The sequence below is a fragment of the Poecilia mexicana genome, unplaced genomic scaffold (assembly GCF_051168715.1).
Source record: "Poecilia mexicana isolate PSO_F unplaced genomic scaffold, ASM5116871v1 scaffold_13, whole genome shotgun sequence".
Taxonomy (NCBI): domain Eukaryota; kingdom Metazoa; phylum Chordata; class Actinopteri; order Cyprinodontiformes; family Poeciliidae; genus Poecilia; species Poecilia mexicana.
The window spans coordinates 1,148,058-1,169,211 of record NW_028263382.1 but is presented as its reverse complement, the minus strand read 5'-3'; the positions used below and the strand labels follow the sequence as shown (position 1 = coordinate 1,169,211).

The 21,154-nt window shown below is 39.7% G+C and overlaps 1 protein-coding gene across 3 annotated transcripts in view; it reads left to right on the top strand.

The window, feature by feature from the left end:
• The window catches only part of usp32 (ubiquitin specific peptidase 32), a 65,700-nt gene that overhangs the window by 17,234 nt on the left and 27,312 nt on the right, over positions 1-21,154 (top strand). For all 3 annotated transcript variants that reach the window (XM_088011433.1, XM_015003545.2, XM_015003547.2), the window contains exons 3-8: positions 4,349-4,454; positions 11,445-11,563; positions 13,291-13,450; positions 19,256-19,387; positions 20,318-20,425; positions 20,644-20,759. In XM_088011433.1, the coding sequence (XP_087867559.1) occupies positions 4,349-4,454; positions 11,445-11,563; positions 13,291-13,450; positions 19,256-19,387; positions 20,318-20,425; positions 20,644-20,759 (741 nt within the window). The remainder of the gene's footprint in view (positions 1-4,348; positions 4,455-11,444; positions 11,564-13,290; positions 13,451-19,255; positions 19,388-20,317; positions 20,426-20,643; positions 20,760-21,154) is intronic.

Genomic DNA, 21,154 nt, shown 5'->3' with positions numbered 1-21,154 from the left:
GTGCTTACTTATTCAAATCTGATGATATTTTTTATCTTTAGGGTAGCTGAAAAAATTAAACTCCAGAAACATTTTCTGGCTGCTTCGAACCATTGATTGCAACACACTGAACCATGTTGCACTCATATTCACCCAGTAATATGCTGAATATTGTTAATCCCTGGCAGCACAATGTTCGTCACAGATTGAGGGGGAGTGTCATGGAAAATTCTCAAAAGTAAAATGTTCGTTTTTGTGGTGCATCTATATCTTATTTTGAAGGGATAGGGATATGTAAACGTTACCATAGCGACCAGAGTCAAAGAGCATTTGGGCAGTGGTCGAGAGGAGATGAATAGAGCTTGTGAGTCTTAAGTCTGGTTTAAACTGCAAGATTTAAGAATTGTTGGCTGATTCTCCAAACCTCTGTGACCACAGAGCTGATAAAAGTACAACAGGTTCGATCGGTTCGTGTCTCTAGCCACACGGCAGGAGCAGCACACCACATGAACCGATTCCACTCACGAACATCCTGATTCCAGAGGATAATCCAGTAAAACCCCCAACATAGCATACGGGAATTTAGAATAACCAAACACAGATGACGATGTAGAAACAACAGTGATATTTTGTGGACTCATTTTAAGAGATAAAAGATGTAACAAAAAGAAAAGGCGGTGGATAAAAGACAGCGGGAGCAGCCGCTCTATTTGCTGCACTATGATTTGGAGGTGACTGTTTTTTCATAGTTAACATTTTTAACTGAATAAACATAATAAACATATATAATAATGACCTTTACATATAATAATAAACATTTCCACATATCATCTCCGATATCCACCGGACTCTCAGTTGCACGATATGTCAGCTGTTTGGGATTCCCCTCTGTTCTTACGTCACCGCGCTTTCTGATTGGCTTTCAACAGGTTGTATTCTCGTTCCCAGTCAGGGAAAACCCCACAGGCTGCGATAAAAGGGCCAAGACAACCCAAATTGGGCATATTCAGGCTTTAGCGGGAACACCAACATGCAGAAGCTTTATCTGACGTTTCACCTCCCCTCCCCTGGGCTGCAGCAAAATTTCCAAGTCTCGATCGGTCCGCGGTAATAAAAAGGTTGGAGACTACTGGTGGAAACATGCTAAAACCTGATAAGCTATCACACAGAGGGCCTCATCATGTCTTCCCTTAAGTCATTATATAAGAGTTTTCTCATTCCAAAAACAACAGAACTTTTTATAGATATTTTCAGGGAGCAAATGAAAGAGCAGCCTCTGAACACCTGCTATAGATGTAAACTGGTGTAGATGTACAGGTGAACATCAAGTTGGGTTCAGGAGTGTGACGTGTGCTTGGTGCGACCTGCTGTGATCCAACCTCCTTCTGTCACACCTGTTTATGACGGTGAACTTTTTCCACAGGGGAACCAATCAGAAGCAGGTGTTCCATTCAGAGCTGCATAATGGTGACCCAGTAGTTTTAGATAATAATACAACGTGGCTCCCTTCCTGAGCGTACACTCAACTCTCACTCAGCGTCTTCAGTGCGTTTCAGTACGGCTGGTATTAGTCATCCTCCTCTCACACAGTGCTTCAGTACTGCCTTTTGCATAATTGTCTTCATGCAGTGGGGGACACTGACATTTATTCCCCTTTGATTCTATGGTAGCTGCAGGTGTTTATCTGCTATCTGCTAATATGCAGCGATGAGAAGACAATGCATATGTAAGCATCATCTGTGGAACTGCTGTTCTTAAGGCTGCAATTCTGTGATATCTAGGGCTGTTGTAAATGATTAGTTTAGTAATCGAGTAATTCAATCAGAAATTGACCTGAACTGTATCAGCTACTTTAGCTAGTAAAAGAAAAATACATAAAAGAGAAAATGTTATGAAGTATGAAAAAGTTATTTTATAAAATATTTAAAAAATAAAATAAAATCTTGTTATTAAACAGTGACATAATTTGTAATGTTGCCATTAAAAAAAACTGCTGATGATTGATGCTTGTGAAGATGATCTACCTAAAGCAGTGGGCAAAGGGACAGACCTGGAGCCATGTGTTATTAGCTGTGTGCCGAGGGGTTTCCATAGATAATGTGGGGATTCTGTGGCGAGTTACAAAAAAGATAATATTTTTACATATAGTCATCACTGACATAACAAGAACAGATCAGACTTTAGACTTTACCTGCAGTCAAGATCAACACTTAAACTTTGTTTTCTATTGATCTGTTCAGTTTACACCATAAACCTAAACTTCCTTGAATGTTGCATGTAATAAACTCCTGTTTGACTCGGCATGTTATAATGTAGCATAGTATTGCCTTATTCTGTGTCATTCAGTGTTTGAATGCACACTGTCATACAGCTGTGATGTCTGCTTGTTGAGTATAAACAGTTAACATCAGTGATATGTCATCCTGCTACATTGATGTATAAAAATGAGTTTGTCTGTTGTCACTGCTGGTATTTTGGACTTAAACATGCTCCAGCCTGTACTTTCCATGACGAACAGACGGTTTGTAGGGTTGGTGGGATTCCCCTGTAATCTCATTTTACTCTTTTACAAACTTGAACAAGGTTGTTTCGTCACAGGAGACACAGAGACACAGGTTTCAGTTGTTTCACTGTGACCTCAGCAGGTTGCTGTGAATTCATATGTCGATGTACATTATATGTACTCAGAATGATTCATTACCTCTACTGCAATTATTCATCTTCAGGGTTCAGAGGGAAAATATCAGGTAAATCCCTCCTTGCTGGTTGTGACATAACATGAGTCATCACTACACGTGTTTACCATGTAGTCTGTCTGTTTAGTATATTTATATCCAGTAGAACCATCAGAAGATAGCAGAGGGGAAAAAGTGATGGTGGATTTAAAAGTTAGCAAAGTGTGACACACATTGACTTCCTTTTTTTCAAACCATAAGTTAGACAGTGTGTGACCTACTGACAAGGACATGCTTCATTAGCACACTGACTGCACAGTCACCTCCTCCAAGTCAGTTAGCATGCTTTGCAAACGCTGCACCGTTTGGAATCTCTGTGAGGAAACAGTATTCTGTATCTTTATGTCCTGTTGTAATAAATAGTTGAAAACTCAACTTTTATGTAAACTTTTTTTAAGCTGGTGACTGGTAGTATTTCTTCTCCCTGCTTTCATCTTTAAAACCTGATTTTGTTTCATGGTTTTTGTAATGTAAAGCAATTAGTTCCTACATTTTTAACAGATGAATGAATGTACTCCAAAAGCAGGAAGTGGACCATAGAGCAAAACAAACGCATGAGTGGAGAAATGGTCCAGCCGCTAAAATCTGACACCACTCAATGCTTGTTTACATTTCATAAAGAGTTAAGTTGTGCTCAGTGTCTCATTCAGTGGTTTTTTTGTTGTTTCCTTGAGTGATTCTTGGTGCAACGCCACCACAGGCAAGGAGGGGTAACAAGTTTTTCAAAGAGATTGGTTGATTTGTGAAAGAGAACTGCAGTGGCTGAAATTGTAGCAAATGTTGCCACTTTGGTTCCCAATCAAACCAAATCTACTGAACTATCAGCTGTGAAAACATCCTTAGTATAACGGTCCAGATGCTGAATGTTGCTTTTTTTTTTTGCATATCTGTATATGGAACAAATCCGTAGGAAAAAGACAAGGCCAAACCCCACAACCAGAAAAAGGGGAATACTTAAACTGTTAAACCTGCAAATTTTTAATAGACAAAGTTTCTCAGACCTTCGTCACGCTCATCAGGCTTTGTGCTCATCAGTGTGAGGGACTTTCTCCATTGTTTCCTATCTTTGTCCAAATATAAACTACATGTAGTTTCTAAGGATAAGCTATGCATTATTACAATGACAAATAATCAGTTTCAGATCTAGAATTTTGCCACGCATGGTGGCGGCATGTTGGAGCTTCTGCTACGTTGGAGCTGATTTGCTCATTTTATTTAGACTTTTGCTCATAATGTGTTTGGTTGAGGCGTTGCATGTTTGGACAGTTATTTATCTGGTGTTAGAGGGTGTTCAACTGGAATGAGTTTTGCTCTGTTTTATTTTCAGTTAAGATGTGTAACCGTGGCAACAATGATTTGTTTTTACAATTAGGAGCAGCTGATTAGCATCTCAAAATCTCAGATAAATCTTGAATTTTGACTACAAATTCCAGAGGAGATGAAAAGGCTTTCTGGATGCAGAGCAGGATCTAAGAGCAGAGAGAAGGAAGAAGTTTACATATTTGAACATAGTTCTTCCTTTTTAGTTTTGTGGCTAAAACATTTTTGTGTTGTCAACAACAGTTTTCTGCTCATCAGTTCTCCTTGTATTATTTTCTGAATATCTTCAGCCTTTCTATTCCTGTCTGTTTCAGGTAATCTACAGCTCGTTTGGAGGCTCCTCTAAAGGACTGCACTTTAACAACCTGATAGTGGGGCTTGTGCTGCTGACCAGAGGCCGCGATGAGGAGAAGGCTAAGTGTAAGTACTTTCAGTTGAGCTAAGTGGAAGTTACACTTAGCAACTTGTTCCATGTTGTTATTGTCAGAAATGTCACAAAAGTCTGAGACATCATGGGAAATGGTCAAGAAAATTCCTTTCCTATCCAACACTTTTGCTGTTCCACCTCTGAAGGTTGCATTCTCCAAAATGTTTTATTATAAAACATGTTTTATTATAAAACACATAATACTCAAAACATTCAGGCATTTTGCTTTAGCTGGAGGTGCATGTTTCATGAAAAGTTTGCAGATAGTGGAGCTACACTGTGTGCACAATTATTAGGCAAGTTTTAGTTTTGACCATATAATCATAATTTTTATGCAGGACAATGCTCCATCGAGCATCACAGTACTCCACTATGTGGCTAGCCAGTAAAGCCCTTAAAGAAGAAAGGATAGTGGCCCCTTTCTTCACTACTACAACTTGCATAATGATTGTTCACACAGTGTATCTTTGTATAATCAGTTTTCTGCTCATCAGTTCTGCATATTCTACTCTTGTGGGTCTGTCCATTGTTGCTCAAATAGTTAGCCAGATAAAGTTGCATTGAGAGCTTCAGTAGGATATAGAACTGGATGAAAACCTGGCCTTAATGAGCAATCATAGAATATTCAGCTTACCTTAGCTATTAGATATTTCACAATCAGAATTCCTTTTATTGTCATTGTGCAAGGAAGAAAGCACAACAAAATTTAAAAAAAAACTCTCGAAGGCACAAATAAATAAATAAATAAAAATATCCATCCATCCATCCATCCATTCATTTTCTGCCGCTTATCCGGGGTCGGGTCGGGGGGCAGCAGCTTCAGAAGGGAGGCCCAGACTTCCCTCTCCCCAGCCACTTCTTCCAGCTCCTCCGGGGGAATCCCAAGGCGTTCCCAGGCCAGCCAAGAGACATAGTCCCTCCAGCGTGTCCTGGGTCTTCCTTGGGGCCTCCTACTGGTGGGACGTGCCCGGAACACCTCACCAGGGAGGCGTCCAGGAGGCACCCTGACCAGATGCCCGAGCCACCTCAACTGGCTCCTCTCGACGTGGAGGAGCAGCGGCTCTACTCTGAGTCCCTCCCGGATGACCGAGCTTCTGATGATGGAACAGTCCGGTACCAGTTGCCTTTTTTTGCAGTCGCCATTCCGGTACTTTCTACCATTAATAAATGCCACGATCAAACGCAAGAGAAAGACGACTACTATCGCGCTGCTCATCATCCGCCACACTGTTGTGACAAGTAGAAGCGGTAATGACATCACACGTCAAGACGTTCTCCATACGTTGCTAGCTGGCTAAAGACTAATGTGAAACGTAGAACAAGAGCGACGCCAAGTGGAATAAACTTAGGGGTGCATTCACACTGCAGCCTAAAGTGACCCAATTCCGATTTTACTTAACGTAATGCGACTTGTATCCGATCTTTTCATGGTAGTTTGAACAGCACAGGTCGGATTCTTTTCGAATGCGACCCATATCCGATACGTATCCGATTCAAATGTGACCTAGGCCGTTTCTCAATACTCAAGAACGCAAGTACGTTCTTGAGTTCTTGGCAAGCACGTACCTGCAAGAACAGTTGAAAGTCCGTTCTTACCAAGTTCACAAGGACGCAGTATGCTAGTTCGCCAATTGGAACAGGGCGTTCTTGATGATGTCACTCAACTTCCATAAATTTCAATAAATTGTTCAGTTTAACAAAGGATAATTCCTGTGTGTGTGATAATTTAACAATTGGGACTGGACAATTTTATAATTGGGACAAATATTAACAGATGTCAAATATACATAATTAAGGAAAAGTAATTTCTAAGTAGAAACACCTTATTACTGATTGAAAAAAGCTTAATAGAAAACAATTTATCACCTCAAATTACTTTTTCAGACTTCTGTTACCAGTGAAGCTTGAGTCTTGTTTGCCACCTTCATCAGATCATTTGCTGATAAAATATTTATCTCAAATGACAAATCATAATAGATGATGGCCAGCCTGTCATGCAGTTAACTGATTTCTTTCTTGTTCCCCAGGTTTGCCGGGGATTCATAAACAGGGAAAGTTAAAACAATAATTTCATATTTAATGTTTTACCAACCTGCATCTGGCCAGAGTTCCTGTCACACAACTGGATGGTTATTTTATAACTACTAAACACTTATTAACAAACTTATGTTTCCTTTGTTATCATAATCAAGTATACTCTAGTAAGATAAAGAGAAACATAATTTTTGTAGGAATGTCTTTATTAGAATAACAAAAAAATAAACAAAAACTAGCAGATAATCAGTCAATAACTCCAGGAAATTCCTACTGAGACTGTCAAAAGCAAATATTACCATAATTTAATAGTGTTTTTTCTAAGAAGATGAGGAGACAGTGAAGAGAACATTGGCAGGACACGACGGGGATGAAGAGAATCTCCAGGAGTTTTTGGGAAGGTGAAAGTAAACCTGGAACTGCAGTCTGCTCACCTGAAGAGCTGCCTGCATAAAACAATGAAAAATAAGAGTTCACTCTCATACATGAAATGATAATCCTAGGGAAATGTTGTTGTTTTTTTAAATTTACAATTAAAGTATGATTCTCTGATCATGAAGGGACATTGTATTAAAATATTTTTTCTTACTACGAATTTAAATGCCCTAAAACAGTTAATTAGCGAATGAAAGTAATTGGTTTTGAAAGTCTTTGTCAACACAATTTATAAAATACCAATATTAACTAAATAAATATAAAAAATAAGCTAAGAGAAAATATATTTCCTATTCTGCTACAGTTTATATCTCACTTTCAGCCGCTACGAACAGATAACAAGCAGCGGAAAACGACAGTGACTTGCTGAAATCAGCCTGCCGTTAGCGGGGAAAACACGTTCCAACCGCCCGTTAAACTGGCAGCTCCTCCGGTCTGTTAGCGGAGCTAGGGTACTCTGAAAAACTCCGGAGCAAATATTAAAGTATGAATATTCTGGATGAACTGAGTGGATAGATGAAGCTATAAGGTCTACTTTTTCGCCTAAAAACAAATTTAAATGAGTTTTCGTGGCAATTAATGGTGGTAAAAATGCAATACATTTCTATACATTTCGGTAAGAACGGACTTTCAACTGTTCTTGCGGGTACGTACTTGCCAAGAACTCAAGAAAGTACTTGCGTTCTTGAGTATTGAGAAACGTCCAGACCGCATTCATCCAAACTGAACGTCACAACAAATTCTACGTCCTTATACGCGCAAATGGGAAGAAAAACAACTATGACGGACTATAATGAGGATTAAGTTGTTAATATGCTGCTCCGGTTGGACAGCAACTTCAAATATATAAGCTAAGCTTCACCGTTAGCATCCATGTTTACTTCCGCAAACACTGAGCACTACTTCTTTTTATGGCGGTTGGCAGAACACTGAGAACGCTGACGCTATTGCCCTCTACTGCGCATGCGGGACACTTTCAGGTCGTTTGCCCCATAGACATAATATAAGAATAGACGCCTCATCGACTGCTCTCGCCTATTGTCGCTGACGAGATTTAGGGCGGCCATCTTGGAGCGGTACACCACTCCACTCAGCGTTATGTGTTTAGCAGGCACAATGACGTATCAGCGGATTTAATCGATCATAACACACTTTTTTGTTACTGGAAACCATATTCAAACATCTATCAAAGCAACATTTATAAACAATTGTATTTTTTTAAGTATGTTTTCAATACATAGTTCATCATATTTAAATATGCTTAGTGGCTATAACAATAGATTAGGAATGGAATATTCTGATATCGATGTATGAAGAGCATATTACAAAGCACACAGCCGTTCATAATTTATTTAATAAATTATTTAGTAATATCAATACATATTTATATAACTATACAAACACTAATAAATAAAGACATATATATATAATGTTAAGGAAGAATTTTCTAAATAAGTTAACTTTGGAAAAAAGTTTGGCTCTCTCTTCCTCTGGATCCCAGGTCCTCTCGGCGGGCCACGTGTAGCCACAAGGAAAACAACAATGTGCGTTGACGTCACAGAATTACAAAGTTTAATCCAATATAAGACAATGCATAAACTTACACCAGAAACTGCAGAACAACGGAGACATACATTTATTTACCTGACATAAATGGAAAGAAGAAGAAAAGCAAAGACGTGCAAAGACATCTTTGGAGAGTTGCAAGAGCAAATTTGATTTGTTACTTCTGTGTAGAAAGTTTTATCCTCTTGTATTTAATTTATTCCTATAAAGCGTACCTGTGCTCATCCAACCAGAAGCTATCTCTGACCCTCTCTCAAGCCAGAAACCCCTGCCGTGTTTACGGCCTTTCACAGATGAGTGTGAAAAGCTACAACTTCCACTGTATTGTTTTCCACACAGACAAAAGGCAGTTCAAACGATCCTAGCAAACCATCTGCTGTAACTACAGGTAACATAAAGGTCAAAGAGCCAGAATACATTACTAATTTCAAAACCACAATTAGGCCATTTGAATCAAGACATGTTAAGTTTTAAAACTAGCTTATTTTAAATTTATTTTCTCAACAATATATATATATATATATATATATATATATATATATATATATATATATATATATATATATATATATGTGTATATGTATGTATGTTTTTCAGCCGACGAATCCAAAATCCGATGTGAGATTCATCCGTGCTGCAGTGAATCCGTCTCTCTTTATAGATATCTCCCTCTTCTTCCTCACATTGTGTCTTTATGAAACTTTCAAAACAAAAACGGAAGATTTAGGATGTATCTTACTTTTGACAGAGTGAAAGAATATAAATAATAGTCTTTACCACCTGTAATGTTCTCGTCAAGAGTGTATCAACTCTGACTAAACACTGAGTTAAACCACAGCAAATGATGAGAGGGAGACGTGGAGTAAGGTTGACCATTTACTGTTGGCTTCCTCTTTACATGCTGCGGTGAAAACTGCAGACAGAATGAACACAAAACAATACAAAACTTAGTTCTGTGTCTAAGCAAACCTTACATACAGTCCATAAATTTAACATAAATATGAGCTCTGCAGTCAACTGAAATGTACCATGAACAGTCAGATGAAAAACACCAGTCACAATAATGAAACATTAGCGTTTTAACAAAATAATATCTGACACATCTTAAGTAGCATGTATCTTATCATAAAACATCACTTACAGCATTGCTTCAGGTGAGCTTCTTTGTGGATGGCAAAAGATTAAATGCTGAAGACAAAATAACATCCAGCCATGCTTGCTGCAGCTCCAAAAAATCCCAGGAAATTACTAAACAGGAAGTCAGACACTGATAATACAATGGTTCTTCAAAATAAAAGCATTCAAATTTACTATAGCTACAAATAACTAAAAATGTCATCAAACTTACTATATCCATAAAATACTAAAGAAAAATGCTGTAAAACAGCACACCACCCGTGTAAACTTTGCCGATGAATGTTATAACACATAATATAAGTTTTATAATATGTGTTATATTGTTTCATTTCTAATATAGGCCCTTGTGTCAGATAATCTAAGTCAATGTTAGAGAATAATTAATTTTTTTAGATTTACGGGATCTCAGTTAGCCTTCATAGCGGGGCTGAACCCGGTATTACACCAAGCACTGTAGCTAATATTAGCTGGTATCTCGCCGGTGGACATAAATACAGTAAAGTAATATTCTAATCACAATATATACACAATAATATGTCCATCTTACTTGTGAAATGTTGTCTGTGGAGCCCTCACATCAATAATCCATAGATCCGAACAACAGTATCCCTCAGTGCTGAGGCATCTTCTGCTGTTTTGATTGAGCAAAGTAGGAGGGTATACCGCTCCAAGATGGCCGCCGTATTTCCTGCGCCGGAGCGGCCAATGTGGGGTCTACTCTTATATTATGTCTATGGTTTGCCCGTTCAGACTGCAGAACTAGGGTTGCCACCCGTCCCTAAAAATATGAACCAACCCCCCGCCCCAGCTTTAAATATATAGGGTCTGTTTCCTTGGTAACCCTAGTCGAAGCACCCCACCTCTTATGAGACTATAGGATGACGTGCATTAGAGGGCGTCCCTTATTTTGATGTCTGAAAGGTGGCAACCCTATGCAGAACACATACAGGTCGCATATGTGTGGCAGTGTGAATGGCCTGGCAAAAAAAATTCCAATTTGACAAAAAATCGGAATTGGGTTTGAGGCTGCAGTGTGAACGCACCCTAAATTTTGTCACACCCTCATCATGTCTTTGTCAAAACCAAAGCCTGCAGTTCATGTATTGGAGAAATGATTAAATGTTGATGACATTTGAGGATATTTTTTAAATGTTTTTTGTGGAATCCTTTATGCGGCCCAACTTCACCCAGACTCTGCCTCCAGCGGCCCCTGGGTAAATTGACTTTGAAACCCCTGGTGTAGAGGGTGTAGGTAGGGGGCTTAGCACATATCCTTGTGGGGAGTCAGTGCTGAGAACAGGTGGGATCTGATTCTAACTCTCTGGGAGCTGTCTGCCAGGAAGAACATGATCCAGCAGCAGATGTTGTGGGGCAGACCCAGGTCCCTCAATTTCCTTACCAGTCTGCTCCAAATGATGGTGTTAAAAGCCAAGGTGAAGTCCAGGAAGAGGAGCCTCACTTGACTCAGCTGCACTAGGGGCTCTGCTGGTGATTCAGCCTCAAAACGGGTGAAGAAATGATTGACTCACAGCTAAAAGGAAGAGCTTATTTATTTTTAACAACTGAATGCTGAAGTCCTTTCCCAATTCTTTCAACTGCTGTTTAATCAAAACGATGGAGCATCTCTCAGGACGTCACAGTGTCATTCTAGCTTTTATCATCATCACTAGGTCTTTGAACAAGAGGTTTGCCTTCCTGTGTTAAAGATGAATGCTCTGTGACACTGTGTGTGTGTGTGTGTGTGTGTGTGTGTGTGTGTGTGTGTGTGTGTGTGTGTGTGTGTGTGTGTGTGTGTGTGTGTGTGTTTTCAGACCTCTTCAGCCTGTTTGCCAGCGATCTCAGTGGATATGCTGCCAGGGAAGATATCGAGGCAGTTCTGCAGGCCCTTGATGGAGAAGTCCCGTCCTCCCTGAAGAGGTGCTTCACAGAGGTGTGTAAGCACAGCACAGACCTCTCCAGGTGTAGTGTGTGAACAGTCAGTTGATGCCTGTTGCCAAGCACCTATGATCAGATAAAGTTTGGCTTCACTCAGTTATTATATCGATAATATGTTTAAGAAATTACTTCAAAAATGAAAAAAAGTGGTTTAACTTTTCTTGGTGCTGCTATATTTCTAAAGTTGCATTTGAGAGGAAATAATAATCTTAATAGTCCATGACTTTTTCCTTCTCCTCATGTGCAAGTTGAAGGTATTAAGAATTGATTTTACAACAGGGGTAGAGGAAAAGAACATTCACACCTGAAATGCTAGTCTGAAAAATAATGTTTAATACACAAAATGTACACTTTCCATAGTCTACCCTCCTCACACTAATTTGAGATAGAAAGTTATTGGACACTGCTTAGCTGGGAATTCTGTTTCCTGTATGACATACTGTTTTAACTCCACTATTGTGAATTGTAAAATGGTACATAACTTGTACTTGTATAGCACTTCATCAAGTCTAGAGGACTCCAAAGTGATTCACACTACATTCAGTGATTCACACATTCACAGGCTGATGATGGTGAGCTGCTGGATAGTAGCTACAGCTGCCCTATAGCTGGAATCGATTTGGCAACCCCACCAATTGCAGGATGAACTCCTACCACCATAGCCACCATCATTTGCATGCGACATCACACTCTTCAAAAACCACCCATTCCGCCATGACTAACGTCAAAACAACCTATGTTCTCCTGTAAAGCTAGTCAAAAAACAGTTGGTAGCCTCATATTGCTTTTATTTAGTTGATTTCATTGTAAAAATTGTCATAGGTTGCTGCGCGGTTGGCTGCACAAACTTGCAAGGGTGCAAACCATGCCGCTCATTTTCTCATAAACCTTTAATGAGGAAAAAGATGGCACCTACTCCACTGCTGACCCACAGTTGTCCATTAGTAGAGCTCTGTCCGGTGACCATCTTGGCACCTTTTAAAGAAACTCTGTTCATATTAATGTGATAAACAAGATATTGTCAAATTCTCTCCAGCTCTGTACCATACTCAGCATTAGTATGACATGCCAAACAATTTGCATCAGGATATTAATGTTTCCAATATTAGAATCTCAAAGACTGCCCAGGGATAATGTGTCAGGTTATTGTATTTTGAGTGACATGCATCAACACTGCAGACTTAATATTTTGAAGATTGTTTTGCCCTTGATGCCTAAACCTGGATGAGGTGTTTAGGCTCTCAGGATGGGGTGGGAAATCAAAATGATGGAAAACAAAGACATGGGGAATGAACCAACATAATGGTGGAAATATTAAACAGCAATATTGCAGTTAAATTTTTTGATAATATCTTCCACAATGCTTTTCTGTATTAGTTTAAGTAAAGAGATGTTGCAAAATATCGTTTTCACTCTGCGTTCTTGTTAAATTTGACACAATTTGTTTAATGATCTGACGGGCTAGCATTTTCACCTGCAATCCCACTAAAAAATGGGGGAAAAAAAGACTTGCTGTTGGAATTGATACAGCAGAGAATGTCCATGTCTGCTAGGAAATCCCCATTTTTTAAAATTACTGTCAGCTGAATTAATGTCCCATCGGGAGGAGTTAACTCAGCTGACATTGTTTCCTGCAGGGAAATTAAATACACCCATTAAAGCCAGGTGACTTGGCTCTTTGGGAACATGTAATAATTGCTCCTCGCTGGTGATTTTCTGCAGAGTGACAAGGTCAACTATGAGCGCTTCAGGAACTGGCTGCTGCAGAACAAGGAGGCCTTCACTTTGTCTCGATGGCTTCTCTCTGGAGGAGTGTGTGTCACGCTGACGGATGATAGTGACACACCCACCTTCTACCAGACCCTCGCTGGCGTCACACACTGTGAGTCCATTTAAGTCTTCTTGACCATATAATTGCACTATTTGACATTTCAGAAATAATTTGGTGAGTAACCACATCAATTTATTAAGAGGTGTTTTTTTTTTTTTTGGCTGTATCAAAATGTATTTATATTGCAAAACTGCAATGAAAACACTTTTTTTTTTTGCATCACACGAATCACATGATCAACTACCAGATGTTACTAGTGGCAGAAACCATGAAGAAGAAGAAAGGAAGTGGTTGAAGGATGATGATGTGGCATGGTTTTTAAATTAATTATCGTGGAAACAAACTTATTCATGTGAGATTTTAATTGTATTTCTTATTTAATGAAAACACTGCAATAGTGAAATTGTCTTTATTCGACATTAGCGGAATATTGACAAAGTTTTACGCACATTTGTAACGGAAACACGGCTAGTTACACATTTCCACACCCACTCCATTTGTCACCATACACAAACATAAAGATCAGTCAGGGCTCAATAGGTTTCCTCATGTTTCTCTTCATAAACATAACAAGCAGAGTGGAGATGGAGATGAACTCAATGCTGCTATTTCTGATGCAGTGAATCCAAGTTAAAATCTCTGTGTTATTCCTGTGAGGTGTTGCTGTTGGTTCCCCTTCAGCACATCCTCATCCCAGTTCTGCCTCAGTTGTAGAGGTTGGTGGTATTGTGAATCATTAAAATGCCTCAGTGCTCAGATGAAATCCCTGATGTTGTTGTATATACTGCATGGGTCCCTCCAGACTGACAGACACTCTTGGTAAAGATTTACAAAAACACTTAAAATAAAAACACTTTTTTACATTGCAGGGGCATAAACTTTCTTACTGCAAGGCAACAGTGCTACCATCTGTAACATGACAGGAAGTGAAAACAGATGAGGTCTTCTGCAAGGTTACTTGTGTTTAGACATAAGGAGTTGTTTTCTGTCATGATTCCAGGAATTTATGCCTTAAGCTTTTCACTCAGTTGTTATAAGGTATTCACAGCCTTACATAAAAGCATTTCATGAAATTGATTATTGAGGCTGCAGGTTAAAGGCCAAGTAAATATAGTGAAGCTTAATTTCACCAATTAGGAGCAGAGCCCTGGAAAGAGCCTATCTTGACCAGGTAACCCGGACTTTGCCTTTAATCTGCTTGCTCCCATCTTATCCTCTTAACTTTGCGTCTCTGCGTGTGTGTGCGTTTGTTTGTAATACCTTGTGGGGACGATTTTCCTGACATATACTACGTTGTGGGGACCAATTGCTCCTTGTGGGGACCGGAGCCTGGTCCCCACAAGGGGAAACCCTGTTTTTGGGTCAGGGGTCAGAGTTGGGGCTAAGGTATGAATTGAGTTTTGGTTAGGGTTAGGGTTAGGTATGTGATGGTTAGGGTTAGGAAAAGGGTAAAGGTAAGGTTTAGGCTGTAGAAATGAATGGAAGTCAATGGAAAGTCCCCACAAAGATAGCAACACAAACATGTGTGTGTGTGTGTGTGTGTGTGTGTGTGTGTGTGTGTGTGTGTGTGTGTGTGTGTGTGTGTGTGAGCGTGTGTGTGTGTGTGTGTGTGTGTGTGTGTGTGTGTGTGTGCGCGCGTGTGCGTGTGTTGGAGTTGGAGAGAGTGAGTGACACAATCGTGGTTCATGACTCTTTCCAGAACAAGATGGTAAAGCTTGACTCATGACTGAGCTTAGCAGTGGGAGTCATCTGCTTGCTAGCCTACTGTCACGGTATAGTCAAGGTGTTGGTAGTCTCAGCCTTCCCTGCAGGATGGTGTAGTTTCTGTTAGAGTATTTTTTTTATTTTTTGTGCTGAGTTAATTTTGCTGCACGCAGGCCGTGGCAACACCTGTCCAAGGATGTTTTCTGGATAATGGTATGGTATCTCTGCTGCCACTCTGAGAGAGTTGCACCCGTAGGTGGGTATCACACCTTCAGGGTTTATTTTTTCTGTTGGAAACCTGTTTGTGTTGTCAGTTAAATGGCTTTTATGCCTAAAACCATCTCACACTTCGAACTGGAGTCAGTTATGTTTTTGAGATTTATGTAATCTTTTGTTCCTAGATGAGAAGAATCTTGCTCTTGCATTCTAAGTTTGGCCTTTCTTCAGTTACACAGTTACTGCAAAAGCTTCTTACAATGTGCTTCCTCAGTATATCATCATCTCAGGTTTACATAATTGATGGAATTGTTGCTCTGATGCTCAGTGTGTCTTTTGAGTGTTGAGGGTAGCACGAGTTCAAATCATTGGGTCAGTTGCTAATGTGTTACAGATATGTCAGCACCTGCCAACATAGGTAAACAGACTGATTCTGCACAGAGATGCATTGATAGAGTTTTTAAGTTGATTTCTGATCTCCATCTTTGTAAAGTTTTTATCAGCAGATAGAAGTTTTGGAAAAAGTTTGAGGAACAAGATTAAAAATATGTTCTCTAACTTTGGTCTTATGAACTATCATTAATTAATTAATCAAATTAGTTGGGGTAAATCAGGTATTCATTATTTTAAACTAAAGACAGAATGATTTGGAGTTAACAGTCCATCAGCATGCCTAGCTTTTCCAAAACAGCTTTCTCCTTGTGTAGATTCCAGAAAATGAGATTTCCCAAAAGCTGCCAACATTTCCGTGTACAGCATATTCCACAACAGACGGGGATAAAGAGTTTTAAATGTCTTATGATGCAAAATTGTCGTTTTGTGCATTTTTGTACTTCCATTTGGGTCTCTACTACTTCTAGAGCACTAAAAATAAACACCACACCCTTGAGCCATTTCAAAAATCTCCCGATTATTAAGTCAGCAATCCCAGGAAAGCCCAACTCCTTCCAATAATGAAGTGGAGCTCTGCCCACTTCATTATTGGAAGACATTTACGTTTGGTCAGCTGGTTTTACAGCTGTATGTGCCATACAATTGCCACTGCTGCCTCGAACCTGGTTGTGAACTCTCATTATTGGGAAAATAATTTCATGCAAAAAGTAATGAACATTTTGGTATAGACCATGGATCTATCCTAACCTGTTCAATGCAATATAAATGGTCCCTTTTAAGTGATGAAATTGAATAACGATGGTACGCCATTGACCCTTCCTGTTATGTGCCAAATTCCTGCTCTCTTTGACCTCTCCATGTCACTACATGTCATAGAAACTGTGTTTATTTAAAAGGCTTTATACATCTCCCTTACACTGAAAATGGCAAGCTTTGAGTCATGCTCCCACAGTGACAACCTCCACACTGAAGAGTGCTTTTGTTATTGTCGTTCTAACGAGCGCTACTGTAAACTGCTAATCTACATCTTTAAAAGTGTATTGTTTGTTTGCGCAACATCTGAAAGTCTGAATGTTTTTGACAGATTTAGTGGTGTAGTATGCTGGTGACTGTAAGGGTAGGCAAGGCAGCTCCATTGGAAGGATGAGGAATTTTATTGATTTGCCATCAGATGTTTCAGAATAACAATCCAACAGTGATGTTATGATTCCTGTCTTCCAGCCGAAAAGGCTGTCAAATTGGGAAAAACACTGCCCTCACCACAGAAGGCCTTTCTGCTTTTTGCTTGTTTTATGATTATCTCCAAGGAGGAACTAATGTTTTGTTTTTGCTGTGGCTGCAACACCCAACTGAGCTTTGAGACTGGGATGTGTCTTCTCCCTGCCTCGGTCCATAACCCTCAATAATTTATCAGTCTTTCATCCATTTGTCTATGTTAGCTCAGTATAGCTCCCTGAACATTCTACTGGAGGAGCATTGATTTTGCTCCTCTTAGTTTGTTTCAGTCGGTCCTTTAGAACCAGCAGGAACTGCTACAGTAAATAGGCATGCTGAAAGCCTATTTCTCAGAGTGTGCTGGGCCAACTGTCCTGATGCTTACCTCCAAAACTCAGAATCTGTACCACAGGTACAGGGAACTGTCTGCTCTTCACGAATCTGCTTCGTTCTGCCATCCTCATTGAAGCTCCGACCAACAGTTGTTAAAAACAAGCCTTTCTTAAGATTGATTTTATTGCCAGTCTGTTCTACCAAGAACTGACTGTAATTTGATTGCTTGTCTGTATTTTGACACCTGTCATGCCAACAGCTACTGTATCTGGCTACTTGCTGAATCCTATTAGCTTAATCTGAGGATTAGCATGTTGACAGGGAGTGACTAGTCCATCGAGCCTGGCAGAGCTTCATACAATGCTCTTTGTCTGAGCAGTCAGCGTATTCCCTCCATTGTCTACTGCCCTCCCACACAGTTTGATGATTATTTCCTTTAAAGCTGCAGTAGATAACTTTTATTAAAAAAATTTTTTTTCATATTTGTTAAAACTATCACTATTTTGTAACAATAACATGAGACAGATAATTTGTGAAAAGATCAAGCTCCTCTGCCTTCTCTCAGTGTTCCTACTGCCATCTGCATGTACTTTCAATCCAGAATGTTCTTTTTTATTTTTAAACTGTTATGCTGTATGGCTGCAAAACATGATACCTCTCCCACATACTTAGGCACACTGTACACATTCGGTGGACCGTGCACTGTCCTTGGTCTGTTGAGACTTCATAGTCAAGTGTAAAAATTGCCTAGATTTCTCATGACAAATTCCTTCATTTCCCACAATCCTAATGGATACTAGCAAGGTGGTTGAACTAGTTGGGCGGCTAGCCCCGTTTCCTCTCTACCAGAGCAGCCACCACACAACTGGTGCTGCTCAGAGAGCGGCAGTCACGCTATGCATTTTAGTATAGCGTGTTGACTGTGGACATTATCAGCTTGATGTTGCAAACAAAACAATTCAATGTAAATACAGTTTCTTGTCAAGCAGTTTAAAAAACCCAGCAATTGCAGCAACTCTGACAGCTCGGTGGAAAATCAATAAAATAAAAAACTATATTCTCACCCACAACTCGAATAATCCAGATTTCAGGTCCTGGAATAGGTGAAGTATGGCTTGATGCCAGTTACTGCAGAACAACTTCAGGGAGTGGATTTTCTCATCTCTAGAGCCGTCTTAAAGTTCATCCTAGCAGATGAGTTTTGTGGACTCGGTACTTGCCTTGCTTTAAGAAAAGTGCTTAGTGTGAACTCAATAGAACAAGACATTACTTTGCAAACCTTTGTAAATGTACACAGAACCTTGTACATCATTTAGTCACTCTTTTGTGTGTTTTAGGATTTTGGTTCTGCTTGTTTCAAGTATCTGTTCTGCTGCATTGTGGAGAATGGATATGTCAGCAGGGAATTATGGTTTTCTGGTTTAAAAAAAAGGAGTTTCAAGTTTATTTGAAGAGCACATTTCAGCAACAAAGCAAGTATTACAGATAATACGTTGTCAGTAACAGTTTGATTTCTGATGTGTTTGACCTTTGTTCCCTTCCTAGTGATGACACTGTCCTATTAGATGTTTTTAATTTTTTTTTTACCACTAAATAAAATGAGCTCTCTGCTTTTAGACGTTCATATTGTTCCCAAGGACAAACTGTGTTTTCCTCCACGAGGATAAAACTGGAACTGTTTCGCTGCTTTAGTTTAAACTACACTTTTTCTTTTGATGCCAGTAGGAGCATACAAAGTACCATCTAATATAAATGTAGTTAACATATCATTGTACAGAAATGGTTAAATGTTCACTCACAGTTTCTACCTTTACCTGTCGTAGGTTTCATTTCGTTAGACTAAGGCTGTGAATCTGTTGTTTTGAGCTCAATCAGCCACCATTCCTTTGGAAGACATTGAGAAACTCATTGATTTTTGAAGCTGGAGTTACATTGTCCTGCAGTGTATATTTAGAACTGTGATCCATGTTTTACCTGTTTGATCTTGTCCTGCAGTGGAGGAGTCAGACATAATAGACTTGGAGAAGCGCTACTGGCTGCTCAAAGCCCAGTCCAGAACCGGCCGCTTTGACTTGGAAACCTTCGTCCCGTTGGTGTCTCCTCCCATCCATGCCTCACTGAGTGAAGGTAAGTCCTATCTTCGCTGATACAGGTCTCCATGCTATGAAAACATATTTAATAGAAACATGCAATCTTTAAAAAAGATTAGAAAGTGTGGTTAAGCATGAAAACGGACATGGAAAAATCTGCATCTTAGCAGACTTTATGCCCTGAACAGTGGTCTTGGACTTTGCATCCATCCATCATGCCCAACCCCACCCCATTCATCCACCCTAAATCTGTCATCTTGCCCCTGCACTACATCTGTCTCACCAGACAACACCCAGCCAGTGACATGTTGGTCAAACCCCACCCACTTACCAACACATCTTACATCACTAACCCCACCCACCTGACTGTCCATCACACAACACAAACCCACCCGTCCTGCTGTTGTCTGTCACACCCATAGACTCCATCTATATACATACCTGCAGTATATCCAAATTGAGCCTGTCATTCTATACTTTAAAAACTGGATTCAGAATTCTGGAAATATGAGTCTGTGTGGAAAGTGGGACCAATCTTCCGTCTGGGGAATCTTAGAAATCCATGTCAAACATGTAAACACATCAAACCTTAACTGACATGGGCAGTTTGATAGCTTATACTGTCCTTAATTGGTGTCAAGGTTTGAACCCTGCTTGTTGAACTCTTTGGAATTTTAAATCAAACTTTGTGAAATCATTAGTAAGGTTTTCAGGTTTCAGGGTTTGGAACCAAGTGAATCAATGCTTGATGGAACCAGTGACATGGACGTGTTGCTTTTCTTTCCACAGGAGTCTCTGCTTTTACTTTGGAGTCATTTGTGATCTTTGGTTTACAAACTCTGAATCTTAATGAGCTCACATGCAATTAGCCCAGAATGGTTTCTCCAGCCCCTTCTCTTCCCTCTGCACTGTTTGCTCTTTATTACTGCATCCAAACATAATTTCTTTTCTTCATGCTGTGTTTCAGGCCTGTTTCACGCCTTTGATGAAAATCGGGACAATCACATCGACTTTAAAGAGATCTCTTGTGGACTCTCAGCTTGCTGTAGGGGGCCTGTTGCTGAAAGGCAGAAATGTAAGCCATGCTATGGTTTTAACTGCTTATAGATAAATGAACCCTCCTTGTGGTTTTCCATAATAACAGGCTTCCTGTCATAAGACCTGGAGGGCTTTCTCCTGTGTGGCTCTAACATGTAGCCTCAAATCAACTTTTTGATTGATTTGGATGCAGAAAAAGTCATATCAAGATATTAGCTACATTATAAAATTAATTAGTTTTATTTCTCTCTTCAGTTTGCTTCAAAGTGTTTGATGTGGACCGTGATGGGGTCCTGTCTCGAGATGAGCTCCATGAGATGGTTGTTGCCTTGCTGGAGGTGTGGAAGGACAATCGCACAGACACAATCCCTGTGAGTTCACCCTCAGGCTGAGAGAGCATTCATTTCCTGCTATGAACACATGATTCAGTTCAAAACAGCCCAACAGTTTTGGTTTGAGTGGAATTATGGAGGCAAATATAGAAGAGGCTGATCTTCTGCATTTGAAAGTATTTACTAAAGGTTGACTTGTCCATTTGATTGACTGGTATTTGGAAATAACAGTAAAATCCGTATACTTTAGAGACACACTACATTTAGGTTTGATCACAGAATGTTTAGTGTTTGTTATTAAAATATGTATTATTTGGAGTGTTTTGTGGTAGAATAGCTTGTAGCCTTAGTAATATATGTGGTAATAAAGGCAGCTGCTTCCTGTCTTGTAGTTGTCTGATTCTCTCATTTGTGTTTTTAAGCTAAAAAAAGAC